Source organism: Glandiceps talaboti, chromosome 13, assembly GCF_964340395.1.
Source record: "Glandiceps talaboti chromosome 13, keGlaTala1.1, whole genome shotgun sequence".
Classification (NCBI taxonomy): domain Eukaryota; kingdom Metazoa; phylum Hemichordata; class Enteropneusta; family Spengelidae; genus Glandiceps; species Glandiceps talaboti.
This window is the reverse complement of record NC_135561.1, coordinates 24,131,488-24,151,682: the sequence shown is the minus strand read 5'-3', so window position 1 is coordinate 24,151,682 and position 20,195 is coordinate 24,131,488. Positions and strand designations below refer to the sequence as shown.

The following is a 20,195-nucleotide window of genomic DNA, read 5'->3' as shown; positions in this document are numbered from 1 at the left end:
ATTGTATCACTCTATCCCAGGACCACTCTATTGTATCACTCTATATAAGGACCACTCTATTGTATCACTCTATCCCAGGACCACTCTATCATATCACTCTATCTAAGGACCACTCTATTGTATCACTCTATCTAAGGACTAATCTTGTCACCAAAAACTCAACAATACACCAATACAATACTCGGACCAAATACCACATTCCAAAGGCACACTGTCGTTCTTTCAAATACCGCTCATGTATTTCCGCAAATACGACTACTTAGTAAACACTTAGTTTTTAATGTCTTAAACCGTTTTTAACTTCAGAATTCTAGCATCTCTCGTGTTTTACTTTTTATAACTTTTATTTTATCTTTGTACTCTGCCCTGTAAATTTTGTTACTCTCCCATATTTTTAAATTATGTATCTTTGTATTTTAACGTATGTTTTGTATTTTTATATTCAATGCATGAAAATCCATTTATGGATGCATTGACCTAGAGTAATAAATCAATCAATCAATCAATACTCTATCTTGTCACTCTATCCCAGGACCACTCTTTTGTATCACTCTATCCCAAGACCATTCTATTGTATCACTCTATCCCAGGACCCCTCTATTGTATCACTCTATCTAAGGACCACTCTATTGTGTCACTCTATCTAAGGACCACTCTATTGTATCACTCTATCCAAGGACCACTCTATTGTATCACTCTATCTAAGGACCACTCTATTGTATCACTCTATCCCAGGACCACTCTATTGTATCACTCTATCTAAGGACCACTCTATTGTATCACTCTATCATATCACTCTATTCTATCACTCTATCCCAGGACCACTCTATCATATCACTCTATTCTATCACTCTATCCCTGGACCACTCTATCATATCACTCTATTCTATCACTCTATCCCAGGACCACTCAATCATATCACTATCTAAGGACAACTCTATTGTATCACTCTATCTAAGGACCACTCTATTGTATCACTCTATCCCAGGACCACTCTTTTGTAGCACTCTATCCCAGGACCACTCTATTGTGTCACTCTATCCCAGGACCGCTCTATCATATCACTCTATCTAAGGATCACTCTATTGTATTACTCTATCCCAAGACCACTATATTGTATCACTCTATCCCAGGACCACTCTATTGTATCACTCTATCCCAAGACCACTATATTGTATCACTCTATCTAAGGACCACTCTATTGTATCACTCTATCCCAGGACCACTATATTGTATCACTCTATCTAAGGACCACTATATTGTATCACTCTATCCCAGGACCACTCTATTGTATCACTCTATCCCAAGACCACTATATTGTATCACTCTATATAAGGACTACTCTATCGTGTCACTCTATCCCAGGACCACTCTATTGTATCACTCTATCTAAGGACCACTCTATTGTATCACTCTATCCAAGGACCACTCTATTGTGTCACTCTATCTAAGGACCACTCTATTGTATCACTCTATCCAAGGACCACTCTATTGTATCACACTATCTAAGGACCACTCTATTGTATCACTCTATCTAAGGACCACTCTATTGTATCACTCTATCCAAGGACCACTCTATTGTGTCACTCTATCTAAGGACCACTCTATTGTATCACTCTATCTAAGGACCACTCTATTGTATCACTCTATCCAAGGACCACTCTATTGTGTCACTCTATCTAAGGACCACTCTATTGTATCACTCTATCCCAGGACCACTCTATTGTATCACTCTATCTAAGGACCACTCTATTGTATCACTCTATCCAAGGACCACTCTATTGTGTCACTCTATCTAAGGACCACTCTATTGTATCACTCTATCTAAGGACCACTCTATTGTGTCACTCTATCTAAGGACCACTTTATTGTTTCACTCTATCTAAGGACCACTCTATTGTATCACTCTATCCCAGGACCACTCTATTGTATCACTCTATCTAAGGACCACTCTATTGTATCACTCTATCCAAGGACCACTCTATTGTGTCACTCTATCTAAGGACCACTCTATTGTATCACTCTATCTAAGGACCACTCTATTGTGTCACTCTATCTAAGGACCACTTTATTGTTTCACTCTATCTAAGGACCACTATATTGTACCATTCTATCCCAAGACCACTTTATTGTTTCACTCTATCTAAGGACCACTCTATTGTATCACTCTATCCAAGGACCACTCTATTGTATCACTCTATCCAAGGACCACTCTATCATATCACTCTATCTAAGGACCACTCTATTGTATCACTCTATCTAAGGACCACTATATTGTACCATTCTATCCCAAGACCACTTTATTGTTTCACTCTATCTAAGGACCACTCTATTGTATCACTCTATCCAAGGACCACTCTATTGTATCACTCTATCCAAGGACCACTCTATCATATCACTCTATCTAAGGACCACGCTATTGTATCACTCTATCTAAGGACCACTACATTGTACCACTCTATCCCAAGACTACTCTATTGTATCACTATCCTAGGACCACTCTATTGTATCACTCTATCCCAGGACCACACTATTGTATCACTCTATCCCAGGACCACTCTATTGTATCACTCTATCCAAGGACCACTCTATTGTATCACTCTATCCCAGGGCCACTCTATTGTATCACTCTATCCCAAGACCACTATATTGTATCACTCTATCCGAGGACCACTCTATTGTATCACTCTATCCCAAGACCACTATATTGTATCACTCTATCCCAGGACCACTATATTGTATCACTCTATCCCAGGACCACTCTATTGTATCACTCTATATAAGGACCACTCTATTGTATCACTCTATCCCAGGACCACTCTATCATATCACTCTGTCCCAGGACCACTCTATTGTATCACTCTATCTAAGGACCACTCTATTGTATCACACTGTCCTAGGACCACTATATTGTATCACTATCCCAGGACCACTCTATTGTATCACTCTATCCCAGGACCACTCTATTGTATCACTCTATCCCAGGACCACTCTATTGTATCACTCTATATAAGGACCACTCTATTGTATCACTCTATCTAAGGACCACGCTATTGTATCACTCTATCCCAAGACCACTCTATTGTATCACTCTATCCCAGGACCACTCTATTGTATCACTCTATCCCAAGACCACTATATTGTATCACTCTATCTAAGGACCACTATATTGTATCACTCTATCTAAGGACCACTATATTGTATCACTCTATATAAGGACCACTCTATTGTATCACTCTATCCAAGGACCACTCTATTGTAGCACTCTATCCAAGGACCACTCAATCATATCACTATCTAAGGACCACTCTATTGTATCACTCTATCCCAAGACCACTCTATTGTATCACTCTATCCCAGGACCACTCTATTGTATCACTCTATCCCAGGACTACTCTATCGTATCACTCTATCCCAGGACCACTCTATTGTATCACTCTATCCCAGGACCACTCTATTGTATCACTCTATCCAAGGACTACTCTATTGTATCACTCTATCCAAGGACCACTCTATTGTATCACTCTATCCCATGACCACTCTATTGTATCACTATCCCAAGACCGCTCTATTGTATCACTCTATCCCAGGACCACTTTATTGTATCACTCTATCTAAGGACCACTCTATTGTATCACTCTATCCCAGGACCACTCTATTGTATCACTCTATATAAGGACCACTCTATTGTACCATTCTATCCCAAGACCACTATATTGTATCACTCTATCCCAGGACCACTCTATCATATCACTCTATTCTATCACTCTATCCCAGGACCACTCAATCATATCACTATCTAAGGACAACTCTATTGTATCACTCTATCTAAGGACCACTCTATTGTATCACTATCTAAGGACCACTCTATTGTATCACTATCTAAGGACCACTCTATTGTATCACTCTATCCCAGGACCACTCTATTGTAGCACTCTATCCAAGGACCACTCTATCATATCATTCTATCTAAGGACCACTCTATTGTATCACTCTATCCCAGGACTACTCTATTGTATCACTCTATCCTAGGACTACTCTATTGTATCACTCTATCCCAGGACTACTCTATTGTATCACTCTATCCTAGGACTACTCTATCGTGTCACTCTATCCCAGGACCACTCTTTTGTATCACTCTATCCCAAGACCACTCTATTGTATCACTCTATCCCAGGACCACTCTATTGTATCACTCTATCCAAGGACCACTCTATTGTATCACTCTATCTAAGGACCACTCTATTTTATCACTCTATCCCAGGACCACTCTATTGTATCACTCTATCCCAGGACCAATCTATTGTATCACTCTATCCAAAGACCACTCTATTGTATCACTCTATCCAAGGACCACTCTATTGTATCACTCTATCCCAGGACCACTCTATTGTATCACTCTATCCCAGGACCACTCTATTGTATCACTCTATCCAAGGACTACTCTATTGTATCACTCTATCCAAGGACCACTCTATTGTATCACTCTATCCCAGGACCACTCTATTGTATCACTCTATCCCAGGACCACTCTATTGTATCACTCTATCCAAGGACCACTCTATCATATCATTCTATCTAAGGACCACTCTATTGTATCACTCTATCCCAGGACTACTCTATTGTATCACTCTATCCCAGGACTACTCTATTGTATCACTCTATCCCAGGACTACTCTATTGTATCACTCTATCCTAGGACTACTCTATCGTGTCACTCTATCCCAGGACCACTCTTTTGTATCACTCTATCCCAAGACCACTCTATTGTATCACTCTATCTAAGGACCACTCTATTGTATCACTCTATCTAAGGACCACTCTATTGTATCACTCTATCCAAGGACCACTCTATTGTATCACTCTATCTAAGGACCACTCTATTGTATCACTCTATCTAAGGACCACTCTATTGTATCACTCTATCTAAGGACCACTCTATTTTATCACTCTATCCCAGGACCACTCTATTGTATCACTCTATCCCAGGACCAATCTATTGTATCACTCTATCCAAAGACCACTCTATTGTATCACTCTATCCAAGGACCACTCTATTGTATCACTCTATCCCAGGACCACTCTATTGTATCACTCTATCCCAGGACCACTCTATTGTATCACTCTATCCAAGGACTACTCTATTGTATCACTCTATCCAAGGACCACTCTATTGTATCACTCTATCCCAGGACCACTCTATTGTATCACTCTATCCCAGGACCACTCTATTGTATCACTCTATCCAAGGACCACTCTATCATATCATTCTATCTAAGGACCACTCTATTGTATCACTCTATCCCAGGACTACTCTATTGTATCACTCTATCCTAGGACTACTCTATTGTATCACTCTATCCCAGGACTACTCTATTGTATCACTCTATCCTAGGACTACTCTATCGTGTCACTCTATCCCAGGACCACTCTTTTGTATCACTCTATCCCAAGACCACTCTATTGTATCACTCTATCTAAGGACCACTCTATTGTATCACTCTATCTAAGGACCACTCTATTGTATCACTCTATCCAAGGACCACTCTATTGTATCACTCTATCTAAGGACCACTCTATTGTATCACTCTATCTAAGGACCACTCTATTGTATCACTCTATCTAAGGACCACTCTATTTTATCACTCTATCCCAAGACCACTCTATTGTATCACTCTATCCAAGGACCACTCTATTGTATCACTCTATCCAAGGACCACTCTATTGTATCACTCTATCCAAGGACCACTCTTTTGTGTCACTCTATCCCAGGACCACTCTATTGTATCACTCTATCCCAGGACCACTCTATTGTATCACTCTATCCAAGGACCACTCTATTGTATCACTCTATCCAAGGACCACTCTTTTGTGTCACTCTATCCCAGGACCACTCTATTGTATCACTCTATCCCAGGACCACTCTATTGTATCACTTTATCCAAGGACCACTCTATTGTATCACTCTATCCAAGGACCACTCTATTGTATCACTCTATCCCAGAACCACTCTATTGCATCACTCTATCCTAGGACCACTCTATTGTATCACTCTATCCAAGGACCACTCTATTGTATCACGCTACCCAAGGACCACTCTATTGTATCACTCTATCCCAGGACCACTCTATTGTATCACTCTACCCAAGGACCACTCTATTGTATCACTCTATCCAAGTACCACTCTATTGTATCACTCTATCCCAGGACCACTCTATTGTATCACTCTATCTAAGGACCACTCTATTGTATCACTCTATCCAAGGACCACTCTATTGTATCACTCTATCTAAGGACCACTCTATTGTATCACTCTATCTAAGGACCACTCTATTGTATCACTCTATCCAAGGACCACTCTATTGTATCACTATCCCAAGACCACTCTATTGTATCACTCTATCCCAGGACTACTCTATTGTATCACTCTATCCATGGACCACTCTATTGTATCACTCTATCCGAGGACCACACTATTGTATCACTCTATCGCCTGGCAGCAATTTTGTTGGTGAATTTTCCATGTCCAAAGCCATAACAGATATGCTTGAACAGATCTCATTCAAAGTTGGTATTAGCACAGTGTTCTGTGACATACATGTGCATATGCATTTTCGTCATGATACGATCCAATATGGCTGTCTGGCAGCCGTTTTGTTTGTGAATTTTCCATGTCCAAAGCCATAACTCAGACATGCTTGAACAGATCTAAGTCAAAGTAGGTATTAGAACAGTGTACTGTAATGTACATGTGCATATCCATTTTCGTCGTGATACAATCCGATATGGCTGCCCAACAGCCATTTTGTTGGCACAGTTTTCATGTCCAAAGCCATAACTAAGACATACTTGAATTGCCCCCCAGACAACTGCCCCCGAAGGACAACTGCCCCCCAAAGTGGTTGTGTAAATTCCATTGTATTGGAAGTATTCTTAAAGTGAGAATTAAACATCCAGAAGCACACGAGCCCTCGGGTAGGTGATTCTGGCAAGCCGAAATCTCTTTTCAGTCGTGACTAATTCCTGACTTGGACCTGAACGATCCCGTACGAGAGTAGAGTGTGAGTGCTAGAGTGCAACGTTAGAACTATCCATACTTATACCGTTCAACTCTACAACTCACAATACCTGTATATGATATTGATTGTTGTCCAGTTGTCCAGGGGGCAGTTGTTCTTCGGGGCAATTGTCCGGGGGCAGTTGTCCTTCGGGGGCAATTGTCTGGGGGGCAGTTGTCCGGGGGGCAGTTGTTCTAGAATCCGGATTTTGTAGCCATTTAATCCAAGCATGTAATTCAGAGGAGACTTCTGATCAGATTTCCAACAATGAACTATGTCCCAGAACATGATTGTCAGATAGTGTGACTGCTATGACAAAGAAATTTGGAACATCCCATTTATGATTTAGATGATGCCCACTTTGCTCATTCAGATAAGAGAGGGACTCAATGGTCCAAATTAAGATTTCAGATTTGCATGATTGTCTATAACAAGTAAATGTAATACTCTGGTTCATGAAAGAGCTCGGGTGGTTCCTTTTTGGATAGTCGGATCAAAATTGTAATCCAAATACATGAGGTATTTGCCAAAGTTAAAGCCTATTGTTATTGTTGCTATTAATAGTATTATGCCAAAGTTCATTCCTACTTAACTCTCATAAGTCGTAGAGTGTTTACCTTTTCCAATTTTATGATCATACGTACTGGATTTCATAATTTTGCACATGAAAGTTGACCATAGATACTGCTGAGAGTATTCTCATGTTTGTCCCATTCAACTTATGATTGTCATAGACTAATCATAAGTAAAAAAGTTCAATATATGGGGGGAGGGGGGGGGGGGGCTCTGAACATGGACAAAGTTCATCCAGGTTATATGGTAGTTGGGTTACAGATAACCAGTCGTGTGGTTGTTACCTACAGGTTGGAACCCTTAAAATTTTGCGTTGGTTTGTGTAGGGAAAGTATTGGTGATACATTCCGTGATCGGTAATAGTTGATCCTTCTAGCTGAACATTTCGAAACCAACTATAGGGACTCTTCAGTCACAGTTTCATTTTATTATATCATGTTCGTTGGTATTTTCATGGCTGTGTTTTGTGAGTCCCAATGTTATGTAATTATTTCTTGTATTTGAGACATTTTAATTATAGGACTGAATGTTATGTTACCAAACATTGGATATAATCTGACTGGTGTCTCATATACTTACTAAGTTATAGAGTTAACTTCAGCTGGTCACGAAAGCTTTCATGTTGACCTTCATCTTTAAGGTCAAACAGTAAATTGTACAATACTTTAGAATATGTATACCAAGACACATCATTTAAGTACGTACACCCACACTGTTAGAGGTACACTTACTATTCAGACATTGACTTTTGACCTTGACCTTCATCTTCAAGGTCAGATTAAAATTTGCACAATGACTTTGCCTTACAACACACCAGTTGGGGAGGGGGTCTATGTCTTCTATGAAGGCATACCCCACTATATTGGACTCAACTAAATTCAGAGTCTTTTCTAGGAAGAACTTTTATATCTGTTATTGGATATATTTCTTTACTAGTTCCACCTACCATAACCCAACCACCAAGGAATACAACTGGTGATGAAGGCAAATCTGGCAGACTTACTTGTAGAGCTGACGGTGATCCAAATCCTAACATCAGATGGCTCTTCAAAAATGTTGATCTCCACAATCCTATTAAATATCAATTTTGTAAGTATACAGTATACCACATATTCTATACAGTATTCCACATATTCATTAGGGGAATAGATATAATAGACTGAGAAAGCAGATATAATAGACTGAGAGGGGAATAGATATACTAGAGTCAGGGGATTAGACATAATAGACTGAGAGAGTAGATATAATAGACTGAGAGGGGAATAAACATAATAGACTGAGAGGGAAATAGATATAATAGACTGAGAGGAATAGATATTATAGACAGAGAGAATAGATATAATAGACTGAGAGGGGAATAGATATACTAGACTCAGGGGAATATATATACTAGACTGAGAGGAATAGATATAATAGACTGAGAGGGGAATAAATATAATAGACAGAGAGGAATAGATATACTAAACTTAGAGGGGAATAGATATACTAGACTGAGAGGAATAGATATAATAGACTGAGAGGGGAATAGATATAATAGGCTGAGAGGGGAATAGATATAATAGACTGAGAGGGGAATAGATATAATAAACTGAGAAGGGAATAGATATAATAGACTGAGAGGGGAATAGATATAATAGACTGAGAAGGGAATAGATATAATAGACTGAGAGGGGAATAAATTTACTAGACTGAGAGGGGAATAGATATAATAGACTGAGAAAGCAATAGATATAATAGACTGAGAGAGTAGATATACTAGATGCAGAGAGGAATAGATATACTAGACTGAGAGGGGAATAGATATAATAGACTGAGAGGAATAGATATAACTGAGAGAATAAATATAATAGACTGAGAGGAATAGATGTACTAGACTGAGAGGGGAATAGATATAATAGACTGAGAGAGGAATAGATGTAAAAGACCGAGAGAGGAATAGATATACTAGACTCAGAGAGGAATAGATATAATAGACCTCGAGGAATAGATATGATACACTAAGAGGGGAATAGATATACTAGACTGTTAGGGGAATAGATATAATAGACTGAGAGGAATAGATATAATAGACAGAGAGAATAGATATAATAGACTAAGAGGGGAATAGATATACTAGACTCACGGGAATAGATATAATAGACTGTGAGAAATAGATATAATAGACTGAGAGAGTAGATATAATAGACTTAGAGAGAGTAGATATACTAGACTCAGAGAGGAATAGATATAATAGATTGAGAGGGGAATAGATATACTAGACTCAGAGAGAGTAGATAGATATACTAGACTCAGAGAGGAATAGATATAATAGACTGAGAGGGGAATAGATATACTAGACTCAGAGAGAGTAGATATACTAGACTCAGAGAGGAATAGATATAATAGATTGAGAGGGGAATAGATATACTAGACTCAGAGAGAGTAGATATACTAGACTCAGAGAGGAATAGATATAATAGATTGAGAGGGAATAAATATAATAGACTAAGAGGGGAATAGATATAATAGACTTAGAGGAATAGATTTAATACACTGAGAGGGGAATAGATATAATAGACTGAGAGGGGAATAGATGTAATAAACTGAGAGGAATAGATATAATAGACTGAGAGGGGAATAGATATAATAAACAGAGGAATACATATAATAGACTGAGAGGGGAATAGATATAATAGACTCAGAGAGGAATAGATATAATAGACTGAGGGGAATAGATATAATAGACTGAGAGGAATAGATATACTAGACTCAGAGAGGAATAAATATAATAGACTGAGAGGAATAGATATAATAGACTGAGATGAATAGATAACTAGACTGAGAGGGGAATAGATATAATAGACTGAGAGAGGAATAGATATAATAGACTGAGAGAATAAATATAATACACTGAGAGGAATATATATAATAGACTGAGAGGAATAGATATAATAGACTGAGAGGAATAGATATAATAGACTGAGAGAGGAATAGATATAATAGACTCAGAGAGGAATAGATATAATAGACTGAAAGGAATAGATATAATAGACAGAGAGGAATAGATATAATAGACTGAAAGGAATAGATATAATAGACTGAGTGGAATAGATATAATAGACTGAGGGGGAATAGATATAATAGACTGAGAGAATAGATAAACTAGACTGAGAGAATAAATATAATAGGCTGAGGAATAGATATAATAGACTGAGAGGAATAGATATACTAGACTGAGAGGAATAGATATAATAGACTGAGAGGGGAATAGATATAATAGACTGAGAGGGGAATAGGTATAATAGACTGAGAGGAATAGATATAATAGACTGAGAGGGGAATAGATATAATAGACTGAGAGGGGAATAGATATAATAGACTTAGAGGAATAGATTTAATACACTGAGAGGGGAATAGATATAATAGACTGAGAGGGGAATAGATGTAATAAACTGAGAGGAATAGATATAATAGACTGAGAGGGGAATAGATATAATAAACAGAGGAATACATATAATAGACTGAGAGGGGAATAGATATACTAGACTCAGAGAGGAATAGATATAATAGACTGAGAGGGGAATAGATATAATAGATTGAGAGGAATATATATAATAGACTGAGAGGGGAATAGATATAATAGATTGAGAGGAATAGATATAAAAGACTCAGAGAGGAATAGATATAATAGACTGAGAGGAATAGATATAATAGACTGAGAGGGGAATAGATATAATAGATTGAGAGGAATAGATATAAAAGACTCAGAGAGGAATAGATATAATAGACTGAGAGGAATAGATATACTAGACTGAGAGGGGAATAGATATAATAGACTGAGAGAGGAATAGATATAATAGACTGAGGGGAATAGATATAATAGACTGAGAGGAATAGATATACTAGACTCAGAGAGGAATAAATATAATAGACTGAGAGGAATAGATATAATAGACTGAGATGAATAGATAACTAGACTGAGAGGGGAATAGATATAATAGACTGAGAGAGGAATAGATATAATAGACTGAGAGAATAAATATAATACACTGAGAGGAATATATATAATAGACTGAGAGGAATAGATATAATAGACTGAGAGGAATAGATATAATAGACTGAGAGAGGAATAGATATAATAGACTCAGAGAGGAATAGATATAATAGACTGAAAGGAATAGATATAATAGACAGAGAGGAATAGATATAATAGACTGAAAGGAATAGATATAATAGACTGAGTGGAATAGATATAATAGACTGAGGGGGAATAGATATAATAGACTGAGAGAATAGATAAACTAGACTGAGAGAATAAATATAATAGACTGAGGAATAGATATAATAGACTGAGAGGAATAGATATACTAGACTGAGAGGAATAGATATACTAGACTGAGAGGAATAGATATAATAGACTGAGAGGGGAATAGATATAATAGACTGAGAGGGGAATAGGTATAATAGACTGAGAGGAATAGATATAATAGACTGAGAGGGGAATAGATATAATAGACTGAGAGGGGAATAGATATAATAGACTGAGTAGAATAGATATAATAGACTGAGGGGGAATAGGTATAATAGACTGAGAGGAATAGATATAATAGACTGAGTGAATAGATATAATAGACTGAGAGAATAGATATAATATACTGAGAGGGGAATAGATATACTAGACTGAGAGGGGAATAGATATAATAAACTGAGAGGGGAATAGATATAATAGACTGAGAGAATAAATATAATAGACTGAGAGGAATAGATGTACTAGACTGAGAGGGGAATAGATATACTAGACTCAGGGGAATAGATATATTAGACTGAGAGGGGATAAATATACTAGACTCAGAGGGGAATAGATATAATAGACTGAGAGGAATAGATATAATAGACTGAGAGGAATAGATATAATAGACTGAGAAGGGAATAGATATATTAGACTCAGATGGGATAAATATACTAGGGTTGTCGGTGGCCAAGTGGTTAAACCATTAGATTCACAGGGAATAAATCATATAATAGACTCAGAGGGTATTATTTAATATACTCTATAATATACACAGATGAAATATATATAATATACTCTATAAGAGACTCAGAGGGTATTATATAATATACTCTATAATATACTCAGATGGAATATATATAATATACTCTATAATAGACTCAGAGGGTATTATATAATATACTCTATAATATACACAGATGAAATATATATAATGTACTCTATAATATACTCAGAGGGTATTATTTAATATACTCTATAATATACACAGATGAAATATATATAATGTACTCTATAATATACTCAGAGGGTATTATTTAATATACTCTATAATATACACAGATGAAATATATATAATATACTCTATAAGAGACTCAGGGGGTATTATTTAATATACTCTATAATATACTCAGATGGAATATATATAATATACTCTATAATAGACTCAGAGGGTATTATTTAATATACTCTATAATATACACAGATGAAATATATATAATATACTCTATAAGAGACTCAGGGGGTATTATATAATATACTCTATAATATACTCAGATGGAATATATATAATATACTCTATAATATACTCAGATGGAATATAAATAATATACTCTATAATAGACTCAGAGGGTATTATATAATATACTCTATAATATACTCAGATGGAATATATATAATGTACTCTATAATAGACTCAGAGGGTATTATATAATATACTCTATAATATACTTAGATGGAATATATATAATATACTCTATAATAGACTCAGATGGAATATAAATAATATACTCTATAATATACTCAGATGGAATATATATAATATACTCTATAAGAGACTCAGGGGGTATTATATAATATACTCTATAATATACACAGATGGAATATATATAATATACTCTATAATAGACTCAGAGGGTATTATATAATATACTCTATAATATACTTAGATGGAATATATATAATATACTCTATAATAGACTCAGAGGGTATTATATAATATACTCTATAATATACTTAGATGGAATATATATAATATACTCTATAATAGACTCAGATGGAATATAAATAATATACTCTATAATAGACTCAGATGGAATATATATAATATACTCTATAATATACTAAAAGGGAATATATATAATATACTCTATAATATACTAAAAGGGAATATATATAATATACTCTATAATATACTCAGATGGAATATAAATAATATACTCTATAAGAGACTCAGAGGGTATTATATAATATACTCTATAATAGACTCAGGGGGTATTATATAATATACTCTATAATATACTCAGATGGAATATATATAATATACTCTATAATATACTCAGATGGAATATAAATAATATACTCTATAATAGACTCAGAGGGTATTATATAATATACTCTATAATATACTCAGATGGAATATATATAATGTACTCTATAATAGACTCAGAGGGTATTATATAATATACTCTATAATATACTCAGATGGAATATATATAATATACTCTATAATATACTCAGATGGAATATATATAATATACTCTATAATATACTCAGATGGAATATATATAATGTACTCTATAATAGACTCAGAGGGTATTATATAATATACTCTATAATATACTTAGATGGAATATATATAATATACTCTATAATAGACTCAGAGGGTATTATATAATATACTCTATAATATACTCAGATGGAATATATATAATGTACTCTATAAGAGACTCAGGGGGTATTATATAATATACTCTATAATATACACAGATGGAATATATATAATATACTCTATAATAGACTCAGAGGGTATTATATAATATACTCTATAATATACTTAGATGGAATATATATAATATACTCTATAATAGACTCAGAGGGTATTATATAATATACTCTATAATATACTTAGATGGAATATATATAATATACTCTATAATAGACTCAGATGGAATATAAATAATATACTCTATAATAGACTCAGATGGAATATATATAATATACTCTATAATATACTAAAAGGGAATATATATAATATACTCTATAATATACTAAAAGGGAATATATATAATATACTCTATAATATACTCAGATGGAATATAAATAATATACTCTATAATAGACTCAGAGGGTATTATATAATATACTCTATAATAGACTCAGATGGAATATATATAATATACTCTATAAGAGACTCAGAGGGTATTATATAATATACTCTATAATAGACTCAGATGGAATATATATAATATACTCTATAATAGACTCAGAGGGTACTCTATAATATTCTCTATAATATACTAAAAGGGAATATATATAATATACTCTATAATAGACTCAGATGTAATATATAATATACTCTATAATAGACTCAGATGGAATATATATAATATACTCTATAAGAGACTCAGAGGGTATTATATAATATACTCTATAATAGACTCAGATGGAATATATATAATATACTCTATAATAGACTCAGAGGGTATTATATAATATACTCTATAATAGACTCAGATGGAATATATATAATATACTCTATAAGAGACTCAGAGGGTATTATATAATATACTCTATAATAGACTCAGATGGAATATATATAATATACTTTATAATAGACTCAGAGGGTATTATATAATATACTCTATAATAGACTCAGATGGAATATATATAATATACTCTATAATAGACTCAGAGGGTATTATATAATATACTCTATAATAGACTCAGATGGAATATATATAATATACTCTATAAGAGACTCAGAGGGTATTATATAATATACTCTATAATAGACTCAGATGGAATATATATAATATACTTTATAATAGACTCAGAGGGTATTATATAATATACTCTATAATAGACTCAGATGGAATATATATAATATACTCTATAATAGACTCAGAGGGTATTATATAATATACTCTATAATAGACTCAGATGGAATATATATAATATACTCTATAAGAGACTCAGAGGGTATTATATAATATACTCTATAATAGACTCAGATGGAATATATATAATATACTTTATAATAGACTCAGAGGGTACTCTATAATATTCTCTATAATATACTAAAAGGGAATATATATAATATACTCTATAATAGACTCAGATGTAATATATAATATACTCTATAATATACTAAAAGGGAATATATATAATATACTCTATAATATACTCAGATGGAATATAAATAATATACTCTATAATAGACTCAGAGGGTATTATATAATATACTCTATAATAGACTCAGATGTAATATATAATATACTCTATAATAGACTCAGATGTAATATATAATATACTCTATAATATACACAGATGGAATATATATAATATACTCTATAATAGACTCAGAGGGTATTATATAATATACTCTATAATATACTTAGATGGAATATATATAATATACTCTATAATAGACTCAGATGGAATATAAATAATATACTCTATAATAGACTCAGATGGAATATATATAATATACTCTATAATATACTAAAAGGGAATATATATAATATACTCTATAATATACTAAAAGGGAATATATATAATATACTCTATAATATACTCAGATGGAATATAAATAATATACTCTATAATAGACTCAGAGGGTATTATATAATATACTCTATAATAGACTCAGATGGAATATATATAATATACTTTATAATAGACTCAGAGGGTACTCTATAATATTCTCTATAATATACTAAAAGGGAATATATATAATATACTCTATAATAGACTCAGATGTAATATATAATATACTCTATAATATACTAAAAGGGAATATATATAATATACTCTATAATATACTCAGATGGAATATATATAATATACTCTATAAGAGACTCAGAGGGTATTATATAATATACTCTATAATAGACTCAGATGGAATATATATAATATACTTTATAATAGACTCAGAGGGTACTCTATAATATTCTCTATAATATACTAAAAGGGAATATATATAATATACTCTATAATAGACTCAGATGTAATATATAATATACTCTATAATAGACTCAGATGGAATATATATAATATACTCTATAAGAGACTCAGAGGGTATTATATAATATACTCTATAATAGACTCAGATGGAATATATATAATATACTCTATAATAGACTCAGATGGAATATAAATAATATACTCTATAATAGACTCAGAGGGTATTATATAATATACTCTATAATAGACTCAGATGGAATATATATAATATACTCTATAAGAGACTCAGAGGGTATTATATAATATACTCTATAATAGACTCAGATGGAATATATATAATATACTTTATAATAGACTCAGAGGGTACTCTATAATATTCTCTATAATATACTAAAAGGGAATATATATAATATACTCTATAATAGACTCAGATGTAATATATAATATACTCTATAATATACTAAAAGGGAATATATATAATATACTCTATAATATACTCAGATGGAATATAAATAATATACTCTATAATAGACTCAGAGGGTATTATATAATATACTCTATAATAGACTCAGATGTAATATATAATATACTCTATAATAGACTCAGATGTAATATATAATATACTCTATAATATACACAGATGGAATATATATAATATACTCTATAATAGACTCAGAGGGTATTATATAATATACTCTATAATAGACTCAGAGGGAATATGTATAATATACTCTATAATAGACTCAGATGTAATATATAATATACTCTATAATATACACAGATGGAATATATATAATATACTCTATAATAGACTCAGATGTAATATATAATATACTCTATAATAGACTCAGAGGGAATATGTATAATATACTCTATAATAGACTCAGATGGAATATATACAATATACTCTATAATCTACTCAGAGGGAATATGTATAATATACTCTATAATAGACTCAGGTGGAATATATATAATATACTCTATGATATACTCAGAGGGAATATATATACTGCAGTTAGAGGAAATATATCTTAATAATGAGCCACATAACCACATGGATTTAAATGAAACTTTTCTATTGTAAGTGTCTATACAGTCACATCGATTTAAGTCACATGCCACCAATCATGTACAGAATATTAAGAAATAACATTATAATAATAAAAATTTGATATTTTGATACTTTTTCGTAGCTGATAATAACCGGACTATGGTAGTGCAGAACCTAAAAGAAGAAGATTCCGGTGCATACACATGTCGTGCTGAAAACCCTGTAGGCTGGGATGAAGGCATTGGGCATCTTACTGTCAATGTCATTCCAGTCATAGGACCCACACAAAATTTTACCAAGATAGAACAAAGTTTTGTAGCGTTCAAATGTACTGTTATACGTGGTACACCATACCCTACAATGAGGTGGAGAAAAGGACCTAAGGTGTATACACAGGGCAGACAGGTAATGTACAATACACTATGCAGACAGGTAATGTACAGTACACTAGGCAGACAGGTAATGTACAATACACTAGGTAGACAGGTAATGTACAATACACTAGGTAGACAGGTAGTGTACAATACACTAGGCAGACAGGTAATATACAGTACACTAGGCAGACAGGTAATGTACAGTACATTAGGCAGACAGGTAATGTACAATACACTAGGTAGACAGGTAATGTACAGTACACTAGGTAGACAGGTAATGTACAGTACACTAGGTAGACAGGTAATGTACAGTACACTATGCAGACAGGTAATGTACAATACACTAGGCAGACAGGTAATGTACAATACACTATGCAGACAGGTAATGTACAATACACTAGGCAGACAGGTAATATACAATACACTAGGTAGACAGGTAATGTACAGTACACTAGGTAGACAGGTAATGTACAGTACACTAGGCAGACAGGTAATGTACAGTACACTAGGCAGACAGGTAATGTACAGTACACTATGCAGACAGGTAATGTACAATACACTAGGCAGACAGGTAATGTACAATACACTATGCAGACAGGTAATGTACAATACACTAGGCAGACAGGTAATATACAATACACTAGGTAGACAGGTAATGTACAGTACACTAGGTAGACAGGTAATGTACAGTACACTAGGCAGACAGGTAATGTACAATACACTAGGCAGACAGGTAATGTACAGTACACTAGGCAGACAGGTAATGTACAGTACACTATGCAGACAGGTAATGTACAATACACTAGGCAGACAGGTAATGTACAATACACTAGGCAGACAGGTAATGTACAATACACTATGCAGACAGGTAATGTACAATACACTAGGCAGACAGGTAATATACAATACACTAGGTAGACAGGTAATGTACAGTACACTAGGCAGACAGGTAATGTACAGTACACTAGGCAGACAGGTAATGTACAATACACTAGGCAGACAGGTAATGTACAGTACACTATGCAGACAGGTAATGTACAGTACACTATGCAGACAGGTAATGTACAGTACACTATGCAGACAGGTAATGTACAGTACACTCGGCAGACAGGTAATGTACAATACACTATGCAGACAGGTAATGTACAGTACACTATGCAGACAGGTAATGTACAGTACACTAGGCAGACAGGTAATGTACAGTACACTAGGCAGACAGGTAATGTACAATACACTAGGCAGACAGGTAATGTACAGTACACTAGGCAGACAGGTAATGTACAATACACTAGGCAGACAGGTAATGTACAATACACTAGGCAGACAGGTAATGTACAATACACTATGCAGACATGTAATATACAGTACACTATGCAGACAGGTAATGTACAGTACACTAGGCAGACAGGTAATGTACAGTACACTAGGTAGACAGGTAATGTACAATACACTAGGCAGACAGGTAATGTACAATACACTAGGTAGACAGGTAATGTACAATACACTAGGCAGACAGGTAATGTACAATACACTATGCAGACAGGTAATGTACAGTACACTATGCAGACAGGTAATGTACAATACACTAGGTAGACAGGTAATGTACAATACACTAGGTAGACAGGTAATGTACAATACACTATGCAGACAGGTAATGTACAGTACACTATGCAGACAGGTAATGTACAGTACACTAGGCAGACAGGTAATGTACAATACACTATGCAGACAGGTAATATACAATACACTATGCAGACAGGTAATGTACAGTACACTAGGCAGACAGGTAATGTACAGTACACTATGCAGACAGGTAATGTACAATACACTAGGCAGACAGGTAATGTACAGTACACTATGCAGACAGGTAATGTACCAGTGTTCTCCCCAGGATTTGTTGATAGGATATCGGCTCATTAGCATAAATTAGCATCAATTTACATATAATTATATTCCCGAAAAATCAAAGTACATCATAATAAAATTAATATCAAACAAGTAGTACATGTACATGTGACCAAAGGAAAGTTGAAGGCCAATTTATTAATTCAAAATATTAGCACCAAAAAGAAACTCATAAAGTAGTGTTATTGATTATTATTGTTAGGAAAGCTGAAATTATTTAAATCTTAATGTCCACAGATAAATTAGACTTTCGAAACACGCAAAGTTTGTGTACAGCAACCGGC

At 34.1% G+C, this 20,195-nt stretch overlaps 1 protein-coding gene across 1 annotated transcript in view; it reads left to right on the top strand.

Annotated features, from left to right (window-relative positions):
• Nucleotides 1-20,195, top strand: part of LOC144444995 (neural cell adhesion molecule 2-like) — a 136,534-nt gene that overhangs the window by 35,366 nt on the left and 80,973 nt on the right. Inside the window, exons 5-6 of the mRNA XM_078134546.1 lie at nucleotides 8,568-8,720; nucleotides 17,775-18,037. Of these exons, the coding sequence (XP_077990672.1) occupies nucleotides 8,568-8,720; nucleotides 17,775-18,037 (416 nt within the window). The remainder of the gene's footprint in view (nucleotides 1-8,567; nucleotides 8,721-17,774; nucleotides 18,038-20,195) is intronic.